General features: G+C 37.8%; 1 protein-coding gene across 1 annotated transcript in view; it reads left to right on the forward strand.

Moving 5' to 3' along the window:
* LOC140245536 (triple functional domain protein-like) overlaps window positions 1–12,739 on the forward strand; it is a 333,573-nt gene that overhangs the window by 320,101 nt on the left and 733 nt on the right. The window contains exons 37-38 of the mRNA XM_072325101.1: window positions 11–89; window positions 12,478–12,601. Of these exons, the coding sequence (XP_072181202.1) occupies window positions 11–89; window positions 12,478–12,601 (203 nt within the window). The remainder of the gene's footprint in view (window positions 1–10; window positions 90–12,477; window positions 12,602–12,739) is intronic.

A 12,739-nucleotide genomic window follows, 5' to 3' on the forward strand; every position in this document is an offset into this window, starting at 1 on the left:
TGTTCTGCAGAACTTGAAGGAGGCACCCCAGGCAGTCTGCCAATCAACAACAATGACTTACAAGGACCCAAGAGGAAGGGCAGTATAAAGTAAGATGATTTTTCTCTTATATCCCGAACAAAGGAATATATGATTATGTTTTTCTCTGTCTCTATCTCTCATAAAAGGAATATATTATTCTGTTCCTCTCTATCTCCATCTTTCATTAAAGACATATCTTATTATTTTTTTCTCTCTCCATCTTTCATAAAAGGAATATTTCATTATGTTTCTATCTCCATCTCTCATAAAAGGAATATATTATTATTTCTCTCTCTCTCTCCATCTCTCATAAAATGAATATATCATTATGCTTCTCTCTATCTCTATCTCTCATAAAAGGAATATATCATTATGTTTCTCTCTACCTTTCTCTTTCTCTCTTTTTATTCTCTTTACTTTCTGTCTCTCTTTTCCTCTCTAATTTCCTTCTTTATCAATTTTCTTGAATATCTTTCATATGTATCCTCTCTCCTATCTCTCTCTTTCTATCTTGCCTCATATCATCCCCCGTTGTGTCATAATGTAGATCATTATGCTAATGAGAAATATGACAATATATTATCTTCCTGTATCTCCTCTCTCCTTCTCTCACCTCATATCATTCCCCATTCTGTCACAATGTAGATCATTATGCTAATGAGAAATGTGATTATATACACTCAGTGTCTCCTCCGGCAGGATATGAGCTTCACGGTAAATGCACATGGGTGGGGGGCTTCTTGTGTAAGATTATATATGTTGCACTCCATTATATGTAAATTGTCCCACTTCCAAACCCCTACCCCTATCCATTTCCTACCCCCAAGCACTCCGTAGTGTAAACCGGCACATTTGCCGGCACAGTTAGGGAACATGCTTTGTATCTGGAGCTTTGAATATCATTCACAGTACTTCCATTAAACCCTCATCCCTATTCTTAAGCATGCTTCCACTCCCCCCCCCCCCCCATAGCAGACAGGTGCCACTAAACTAGATATTACATCACCTCCAATTTCATTGTTATTCAACGAATGCTTTGTTGATGACAATTCTTGTTATCTCCCCAGTGACCAATACACTGGTCAATCTCTCGTCCCTCCCATTGTTCTCTGATTCACTTATATAATACGTCCTTCACAATCATGTATGATATTGATTATTATCACAACTATATGGAAACGATATAACCCTTGCCTGATTTCTTAGAATTTTAGGGTGCAATTTTGTAAACAAAGTCTAAGGCTGTTGTCACACTGCCATGGAATATAGTTGTTTGCCTCCAAAAATTTGATTTTGAAGCATTACTGACCATAAACATAAATTCTTAGGGGGAAACTTCCTTGGTTAAAGGACAAGTTCACCTTCATAGACATGTGGGTTTAGTGAATGCAGCAATATTAGTAGAACACATCAGTGAGAGTTTGAGGAAAATCGGACAATCTGTTCAAAAGTTATGAATTTTTGAAGTTTCTGCTCAGTCATGGCTGGATGATAAGACTACTATAGCTTGTGATGTCACATGTGTTCAACGATATAAAGAAAGAATAAAGAAAATTCAACATATTTTCACTTTTCTCGCATAACAAAAGAACTTCTCTCTTTCAGAAGGCAGGGTGAATAATATTACCGTTAACGTACATACATAAAAAGTCGAAGAAATATGCACTTTATTCAAAAAGTAAAGTTTTGTGAAATTCTCTTTTTATTTTCCGTATATCGTTGCACGCTTGTGACATCAAACACTGTAGTAGTCTTCTCATCCAGCAGTGACTGCGCAGATACTTTAAAAATTCATAACTTTTGAACGGATTGTCCGGTTTTCCCCAAACTTTCACTGATGTGTTCTACTAATATTGTTGCCTTCTTTCAATCCACATGTGTACGAAGGTGGACTTGTCCTTTAAGCCTTCACTCTGCACATTTATTGGCTTACTATCATTCCTACCCCAGCCCCCCCCCCCCCCACCTTCCCCATTGCAACAGATGTCTGGGATCTTTCTGCCGGTGAATAAGGATTACTATAAAAGCTATTTATTTTTGCACACAGATATTTTTGCAAATGAGGCATCGCAGACATTTCTTTGCGAGATGTTGTTCTTGCAATTTGACACCAATGCTATCGTAAATGTACTATTGGATGCCTGTCTGTTTGTGATGCTTATGCATGTTCTTACATGGACAAACAGTGATTTGTGAAATCCACAAAACTAATCTCTCAAGTTGACTTTCGAATGTTTTAGAGGGGGACTGCAAAAGTTTTAGCGGGAAAATGACAGCTTTTACAGTACACCTCAATGCGTGCTGTACCATGGTGACATTAATTCTTGACTTTATGTGAAAGATAAGATTAAAAGGATTACCAAAATTGATTCCAGTGAAACAGCTTTGCATGCTATATCGCTGGCTAGGAACCAGAAATGTGCTATCGAGTTCAAGAATTTGAGCAGAAATGAAAGCAAAACAATTAATTTTCATGAAAAAAAAAAGGTGTGTTTAATCCAAAGTGTGTTGATTTAAAGGCATTGTTCAAAATATTGGGTAAAAGAACGCCCTTATTGTTTTGATGTTTAAATTTTACCGAAAATGGAAATGATTTAGAATTGACACCATAATGTCTATTGAGGAGATCAAGCTGTACAATGCGATATCAATAACTCAATACCCTCCAAAAATTGAGGGTAAATGAACTGTCACTGTACAATGAAACAAGTTTCCATGTAGTGCAAACTTTTAAGAAAGTTTCTTTGACACCTGCCAATCAAATGATACAGGTTGTTGCAGATTCACAAGTCGACAGAAAGTGCACTGAATCTATCAGCTTCTCCGCTTTCCAGAGCATCATGTGTAAAGTTGTTTGTGGTCTTCAAAGAGAAAGAGAGAAAGGGGAAAAAGAGCAGAGATAACCTTTGATTTACACTTTTTTTGTCATTTCGAGGATTGTGGCAGCACGCATGATTGCCCCGTAAAAAGTTTCAGCGCTGATTTGCAGACAACCTTTTATCCTTACACTTCCGTGAACCCACATCAGAATATTCTCTCTCTTTCCCTCTTTCCTACCATTCCTCATCTCTTTCTCTTCTCTTCCATCTCTTTCGTTAACTCTTTGTGTGCCATGGTGGAAACCCCCTGTCTGTCGCATTATTCTGAGACATTCTGTTTTTCAACTCTATGTAACTTCTGGTGAATTGGACATGCAGTGAGCAAAGTTATAGAGGAAATGCCAAGCTTTGCTTTGATGTAAATCATATGGCAAATCTGTGATTATTTTTCTTTGAAATGCTCAGTAGCTACATTACTGTAAAGACATGATTTATGCAAACAAAACAGTGACAAAAACTTAGAATTTTCACACAAATTCATTAGGGAACACTGCTTGCTAGTCAATCACCACATAAAATGCAAGCTATATGTGAGAGGAACGGAATCGCGAGAAATGCTTTCATTGTACTATGATGGCATTTGGCGATTTATCGATCGGTTTGGGAGGGTTTGTGCATTTAAGCAGAGTATGCGAAGTTGGCATGCTGTCGACTGAGTTGGGCATGCGAACATGGCACATAAAGTTAAAGGTTCCATTTCATTTTATGATCCCTTGTATCAAGCACAAGCATATTTCTCGTTCACTTTCTCCAACCTGTTCATCTCTTTCTTCTCTGTTTTGGGTTTCTTTTATTACCATGGTTCCTGGTATCAATTGCATGATAATATTCCTCCTCATTCTCTTTTCCCACCTTCTAACAGCCTTTCCTTCTTTCTGTTTCTTTCCTCTTCTCATTTATTTTGGGTCACATTCATCTTTATATCTCCCTCTCTCATGTATATTGTCTCTCAAATCTACTTCAGCTCATCTAGTCACAAATTTTCTCCTTTTTTTCTGTAGTTTTTGTTCTAAGCCTTTCTTTTTTCTCTCCTTTTTATTCTCTCACTTTCTCTTTTCTCTCTTCTTTTGTCTTTGAAAGTCTGACAATCATCTGATATATTCCTTTTTGTCCCTTACTTTTTCTTTTTTGTTTTTACATTTTTCCTTCCCCCCGTACATTAGTTCTCACATTAAGGAATGTAAGAGCTTTCTTGAAAAATGTTTGATGGTATTTAAAATCTTTGCCACTGCCTCCTTTCTTCTCTCCACTCTCTTTCATTTACCCCCATCTTTCCCCATCTCTCTCTTTCAGTTTGTTCTTTTCATGTCTATATCTGTTACCAATAATCACCATCAAAGAGCTCTGTGAATGTCAGATGGACAAAAGTTTGCAAACTGCCTCAATACATTCCTCGCTCTCCCCCTTCCATTTCCCTTTCTATCTCTTTGTATCTCCTCTCCTTTTACTCTCTCTCATCTTCTGAAAAGAGGGGTGCCCTTTGTGAGGTTATAAACTCTTTACTTCCTTTTGTCTGTGTTTCCACCTTTTCTGCAAAAGAAGAAGATGAAAACTCTTCACAAGTGAAATCATGTGAAAACATGTTTTTTAAGTGTATAGTCTGCTCTCCTGGAGTAACCTGCCTTTTTTACCCACAGGCTAGATTTCCTTCCTCATGTATCGTGATAACTTTATGCCTGCTTCAGGCTGAAGTCAAGGCTAGCGCTGGCCTTGATAGGTTCAGGGATGTAGTTGTGCCGTTGTTGTGGTTTTTTTTCCCCCTTGGTGTTGTTCTTGTTGCAGATTGTATGATGTGTCTACTCATTTCAGTACTAACTTGGGGTATGTTCACACATGTGGTCTGAAAAGGGCTTGCCACGTACCCCAAGTATTTGTTACTGTACGAGCTGAAATTTTTGCGGTGGTTTTATTTTTGCGAATTTTGCGAATCGCCTTTGAACCGCGAAAATAACCACACAAAAAATAACAACGCACGAAAACAAAAATGCGCGAGACCCTCGCAACCGCGAAATTAACAACGCGCGAAAATGTCCTAGAAGTAGCAATTCGCGAAAATATCTGTACGCGAAAATTTCAGCTCATACAGTACCATGTGCACCCAAGTATGTATATTCCAAATACATTTCTTATATGCAGACATATTCAAATCCATATGCAACACACATTACACACCCCTATACACACACCATTTGCTGAGAACCAGAAGGCCGTTATCGCAATTTGGGGGAGTATTGAGTTATTGCTATCACATTGTAAAGCTTAATCTCCTCGACATCATTGTGTCAAATCTAGGTTATTTTAATTTTCAATAAACTGTGACAAATTACAAGCACAAGAGCTCTATGTTACCCAATATTGGGAACAATGCTTATAAATCTACTCATTTTCTATTGATTAAACTTTTTATGTCATGATGAAAATTTATTGTTTTGTTTCTATTTATGCTAAAATCTTAGAACGTGATAGCGCCCTTCTGTTTCTGAGCTGACAATATATGTGTATACATATGAAGTTTGTTTGCAAAAACCGATAAGTCCTTTTTTTTAAGATTTTGAAGTACGGTCTCAGTCATAATGTACAAAATAATACCTTTTAAATGATATATTGGTCACTTCATATAAAGGTATATTTTGGAAGTTATGGTCAAAAGAAGCAAAAATTGTCTTATTATTCTCTCTATTTTTCTTGACCTTTAATCGCAAATATCTCCATTTGACAAATATGGACTTATCGGTTTTTGCAAACAAACTCTTCATATGTTTTGCAATGCGTGAAACAATAACCAGTTCAGGTCATCTTTTAGGGGATTTCCCAAGAAGATCCAACATGGAATGCAGCATTAGGTTTCCAGTAAACAAGGAAAGGGAAGCAATCTACTCATTTCAAAACAACAGCAATTAGGGAAAAAAGAGCTGACTGCACCAGAGGGAAAACAGGAGGAAAGATTCATTGCACCGTTTCCTAGCTGCTTCCTAAACAAGTCCACCCAGTTTTTACTGACCATAGGTCTCGTAATTTGACCATGACTCAGGGGTCATCCAGTCATAACATAGCTCCTTAATACTTCTGTCAAGCATCAACTTTCCAGTCTCATGAATATTTATGGAGACTGGAGTTTAATTGTTAGATGAGTTCCGTCACGAGTTTAATTCACTTTATGAGTATTTTGTGATATGAGTTCACTTTCGGCTAGGCAGTAAAACTTAAGAGATCAACAAACAGAAAAGAAAGTCATTTCATTTTAACTATGTGGAAATATCCTCATTAGGTAATTGGTGAACTTTAGTGCTTCATAAATTACTGGTCTTAACAAATAAAGCAGATTGAAAGTGAAACAAAACCAGTGTGCCTTAATGAGTTTTTGTATTTAAAGGACAAGTTCACCTTCATAAACATAAGGATTGAGAGAATGTAGCAATAGCACATCAGTGAAAGTTTGAGGAAAATCAGACAATCCCTTCAAAAATTGTGAATTTTTGAAGTTTTTGTGCAGTCACCGCTGGATGAGAAGACTACTGCAGAGTATGATGTCACATGAGTACAACAATAGAAGAAAGATATAAAGAGAATTTCACAAAATTTCATCATTTGAAAAAAGTACAAATTCCCTTGACTTGTTACTGACATATGTTATGGGTAGTGTTATTCCCCCTGCCTTTAGAAAGAGGCAAGTCAAGTGCTCTCTTATTATGCGAAAAAAGTGAAAATATGTTGAATTTTCTTTACATTTTCTTTATATTGTTGTACGCATATGACATCACAAGCTGTAGTAGTCTCCTCATCCAGCAGTTCCAACACAAAAATTTTAAAGATTCATAACTTTTGCATCGATTGTCTAATTTTCCTCAAACTTTCACTGATGTGTTCTACTAATATTGCTGCATTCTCTCAATCCTTATGTTTATGAAGGTGAACTTGACATGTCCTTTAAACAACAGGTACATACACAATGTGCAATAACTATAAAGATTGCCACAGAAATTACAAACAGCCTTTCATGTAGCTCATTGTTAACACTAGGTACATGATCTATGATAGTGATCAATATTCTGTATGTAGTTAAAAGAGTCATAATAAAAAATTACTTAAAAATAACCCCAGAATTTCTTAAGATTCGTTATGAAAATTGACACTAAGGATGGTAAGCTGAGTTCCTGTAATGAATACTCTACGTCTGCAAATGAGAAACTACCAGTACATCAATTTGCATTTGTTTTAACATTTGATATCTTTAACACAGTGGTATTCATGGCAGAGGGCAATTCATAATTTGAACAGCTGGGAGAGTGTAGCAAAGTGACAAATTACGTGTATGAGGAGAATCACAAAATTTAAGATTAGAGTTGCATATCATCCTGCCGGCACCAGTTAGCCCAGTAGCAGCAGTTTTAGCTATGTGCACATTATAATGTTTGAATTGAAACATCAAAGATTTGATTTTCCCGTAGTTACATCACAGACGAGTGTACTTACATTGTACTTGCCAAAATGCATGCTCTGGTACACTTTGTTCAAATTGATATTTGATATTAGGTTTAGTAAATCCATATAATTAGATTGGTAGAAAATGGTTTAAAAATGAAATGAATACATAAGTAACAGAATTGATAAATTAAGAATGGACAGTCAGGGCATTTCATGTAATTATACATCAGTTAGTACATAAATTGATAGTGCCATGTACAGATTTTGTCTAATTTATTGTGGTCCTTTCATAGAGCAGACAAATACATACTCTGAAAAACCCAAAACATAATACAATGAACAAAGGTGATGACATAGGGGGCTCAAACATTCCAGAAATGTAGCAATGTAATCCACGACAATACCCCTTGCTAAACAAATTCCCCTGTGTAGAATTTATTCATCCTTTCTCCTTTTGTTCTGCTTCCTTGAGCACCCAGTCATGCATTCTTGCGTGAAACTGCTATGTCATCATCCTTGTTCATCATGATCTATTATGAATTCTGAAAACATTGTTATTTCTCAACCTAATCACAATGAATTAGGATACTCTGTACCCTGTGTAACCAATTTATGAAAGTTTAAATGCAAGTGTAAAGATCATCTGTGAGGTCTCCTGTAAATGAAAGCATGCAAACATGAACTTAAAATGTACTTCAAGTTTGTTCTCCTTCCATTGGTCAGAGTGTATGCATTGAGACTGAGTATCTTTGCAGTGTGGATGGTGTGGAGAAGACCAAAAATTTAGGCATTCTTGAATCAAGACTAGGAGCAGTATCATGAGCGGAGCATAATGGGGGATGCAAGGAGTTGGGAACCTTTTCTGTGGTGATGTTCGATGTTCGTGGGAACTCAGAGTGTGTGACCATCCTAATGTCTGATCTTGAGGAATGGGAAATATCCTTGAGGTGTTTCCCAACCTCTATGGTGTCACTGAATGTTCCAGCATGCTCAAATAATCTCTTTCTTTCACGGGTGTTTCAGACTTACCAATAGAGATCCATATCTAAACACATTTCTGAAACATCTCTAAAATTAAACGTGTTCAGAGTTGCAGAGTGCTCATTCCCCTCACTGGCTGCCAACCACAAACAGCGTTCTATTCAGCCGATGTGGTACTAGATCCCATGGCTGGTCAATCAATTGTGCAATTTTTGATTTTCTTTACCTACAAACATGCTGTACATGTGAGCACCACCTTTTAAATTGTGCCTTGGAAATTTGAAACCGTTTAGATTACACATGTGCACCCAGAATCAAACAAAATGCCATCAGATCCATAATCAGATAAATGCGATTCTAAAAATGCAAATCAAAATTTGGTTTAATTCAGACCCTGTTAGATATTTTTTAATTAGCATAGAAAGTGTTTTATATCTTTAACAAATGAGCTATTTTGAGAGTTTGAAGACGTCTTTGAGATTGCTGGCAATGTTCCCTGTCTTCTGTCGTCCTAAGCTTTAGGCATTAGCTGCTTTCATTGCTTGATGCGTTGCACGTCTGCCCGCAGCATCCTTATGAAAATAAGCTGATACGAAAACAGATCCTCGAGTTTGAGAGTTCCCAGGTGGTGATCTCAGCTGGGTACATGAATGTTCGCGCTAACAACTGGCGTACGCAGCAGGGAGAAGCTTAGATGTGGCATCTTCATCTCATCTATGAGGTGAAGCCATGGAGATTGTGCTTGGAAAACAAAAATATGACAATGATAATCTCCTTTTCTTGAGAACTGAGTCAACGATTAAGTCAGAATTTCTTTCCTCCCCCAAGGTAAAATAGTCGTGGGTCGTATTCTTCATTCTGTGACCCAAAACAAGGAAGAAAAAGAAATGAAGAATAACAATAACTATTATATTTGTGTACGTAATGTAGAAAATTGTATTGTGTGGGTGTGAAAATTATCCACATCCTTTTTATGTGGGTGTCTTGCATTAGAACATATTCTATTCATAGGTTTTGCTTCTAATGCCATTTCTACAAGTGTATATCTTCAGCCTTCCACCTCCAGTATGTATCGCATTGTAATTGTGGGCTGGGAAATGTGTTATATTCCCATATTATACCTTACAGGCTTCTATTTTCACCATTACCACCACCACCACCAACCCCCGCCCCACCCCAATCACCCACTGTCATGCTACTGGAAAGACATAAAGTTCAGTGGCATGCTCAATTGTATGATCCTAAAGACTTTGAAAGAGATGGAATGTGAAGGTATTGTATACATGACGGTGACAAGCAGCTGTTTACAAAGGGCTAGTGACTGTTGATATTGTGCCATGCATTGCTGAATAGGGATCTACACATTCATCTAGGCATTCTCAATAGAATGACTTGAAAAAAGGGTTGACATATTTGTATAGGGTGACCCAGTTTTCAGAAAAGCCACCAAAGACTTTTTCCATCATTGTGTTTTTGTGTGTGTATGTGTGTGTTTGTGTGTGTGTGTGTGTGTGTGTGTGTGTGTATGTGTGTGTATGTGTTTTGTGTGGGGTTATCTATCGAGCACCTGATTTTTTTATGCCTTTGATATTGTTGAACAACACAGAACACGCCTGAGCACGAATGAAGAATGTCTTGGAGTGATTACATTGATTCTTCATGTAATAGTTCCGCTGGCATATTCTGACACACACCCACACACGCACAGACAGACGCACACATATACACATACATTGTACATGCACACACAGACACTAAGATCATGATATGAGTATAACTAGTAACTATCCATCTCACCTCATGGGTGGGGGTGACCAGTGTCATGGGACTGACCAGATTCATTTACTGACCAGTATCATGGGAATGACCAGTATCATGTGATGACCAGTGTCATAGGATGACCAGTGTCATGGGAATGACCAGTATCATGGAAATGACCAGTGTCATGGGATGACCAGTGTCATGGGAATGACCAGTGTCATGGAATGACCAGTGTCAATGGAATGACCAGTGTCATAGGACTGACCATCATATCAAAGGAATGGCATGGGAGAATGCTCCTTAAGGATACTTACTGAATTGACCCACACCGTTCTGATGACATCAGTGACCGATAAATAGATCACTCCATCCATCATTTTTAAAGAATCAAAGAAGGGAAGAAAAAAAAATCAAAAGAAGATCACTTGTATTGTTGTCAAGAAAATCAGTGGAAAACCTTTTAACTAGATTTCCACAAAATGCTGCTACTATAGTACGTGGGTGTCTAGCGTGATGGCATAGTCCCTTTATAGTTTTTTTTTTTTCCTCTCTTTCTCTGAAAGAGGGGAATCTTACTTTTTAGGGTCGGTTGCTCTCTGTCATATATTTATGTGCTGTACAGAGGAAATATTTCCACTTTCTGGAAGAGATCCGATTCTGGAGTTGGCCTACGTTTTCCCTCTGCTGGTGAAGCAGTAAACCGCTTCTAACTGACACCTGTGTCAGCATAATACACCAGGTGGAGATTTGCATGGTGTCTGCCTCCCTTCTACTGCCTATGCAATATATGTGTATGTATGCACCTTGCGTTTCTTTCTCTTTCTGCTTATGTATATATCTGTGTGTATATACACATGCACATATCTCTCTCTCTCTCTCTTTCTGAAGAATTTTCTGTGTGTATACCTGTCTATAAGTAAGTTTTTCTGTCTTTTTTATTGTCTTTGTACTTTGGTACAGTATGTAGAGTGAATGGGCATATGTGTATACAGTTCATGTATGTATGTATTATGTATAAATGCATTGTTGTGTGTATGTATCATATGTACAAAGTGTATGTGTGTATCTACATGTATATATGTATTTATGAACTGTATGAATTTGTGTTTGTGTGTAGGAACGAATATGTACAATGTGTGTATGTATGTGTCTATATACAACTGTTTGTACAGTATTTATGCGTGTAAACTTAACCCAGTGCTCCCCAGGCATTCATAATTCCCCATAGGGTTTATATAGTGGATTGCACAGGCAGAACCAGTGAGCTTCTACTATTGATTGTACCAGGTTGTGCCACTATGCGCTTAGCCTCTGGCATTTTGAAGGGGAAGTTTTAAACCTTGCTAAGCTTTTGAAATTCCTCCCACTACTCAGTTGATCTTTCTTTTTTGTTGTTGTTGGGTTTTTTTTTTCCACTGACAGTAGAAATTTATAATGCCGTACATATATGTACAGTACACTCCAGCAGTGTTGCAAGAGTATGGCAGTCAAGTATTATGATAACAGTCATGTGAACTTCACTGCAATGGGGTTGAAAAGCTGAAACCCTTGCACACTCCCACCCACCTACAAATGTACACAAACACACACACACACACACACACACACACACACACATACACACACACACACAAAAACAAAACAAAACAAACAAACAAACATGTACAAGCAAACATAACACACTTTAATAAGCATATACACACTGATGATAGTCTTTTGATCTGCATTGCTTGTATTTTGTCGGTATTTCCCCAACCATAGCTGATGTAGATCCAGATACCAGTTGGTCATATGAAAGGATTCGACAACTTTTTACGCCTCCATTTTTTTTCTCTCTTTTGTTTTTTCATGACATGAGTTTGCATGTTATACATGACATGGATTGCTCTCCAGTTCAGAAACTCATGATTGTATAAAATGCTCCAATATTGTGTATGGAAAAGCAATGGGGGAAAAAAGTTTCCATAAAGATTTTGTTATCTTCCTGCTATGGTGCTTTGATAGTCTCAAGTGACAGTCCTTGATATTGATTGATTATTGAGGTATTTCATTAAAAATCATCCATGGCAGGCTGCAGGCTAAATTGCAGACATTTTTTTAGATATTTTTACTTGCCTTAGATGAAGTATAAACTTTTTTTTTTCCATTTCAACAGGAAACCTAACAGCAAATGAAATGAAAATGCTAGAAATTCTGCGTTCATGTGGTTTGTGGGGGGTTGTTTGTGTAGTCGTTCTTTCTTTCTTTTTTCTTCTTTTTTGGCAGAATTCGGGAAATTCCCTCTCTCAGGTACATTTCGCTTTAACTTCACGAGTAAAACAGTGATAACAGAGCTGTGGTCAGAGATGGGTTCTTGACCGGTAGTGACCCATGGATTCTTCTTCTGCTCTCTCTCTCCCTGTCTCTACAGGAAGTGGTTGACCAGCCCGATCCGCAAGCCGGGCACCAAGGGGCCGGACAGGATAGAGGCGCCCAACAGAACATCATCGACTGGCGGGTCTGGCCGGGCCAGGAGACAGGACCAAAAGGGGCAGGTAGGTCCATACTGTGGTCTTCTCTTGCTAGCTGTTTCCCACAGTCTCTACTGCCCACCCCACCCCCTCCACCCCCTTCACCCCCATCTTTTTTTTTTTTCCTTCTCTTAGATATCAGAGCTGCCAAGTCTCCCTGAT

This window comes from Diadema setosum, chromosome 22 (assembly GCF_964275005.1).
Source record: "Diadema setosum chromosome 22, eeDiaSeto1, whole genome shotgun sequence".
NCBI classification, from domain to species: domain Eukaryota; kingdom Metazoa; phylum Echinodermata; class Echinoidea; order Diadematoida; family Diadematidae; genus Diadema; species Diadema setosum.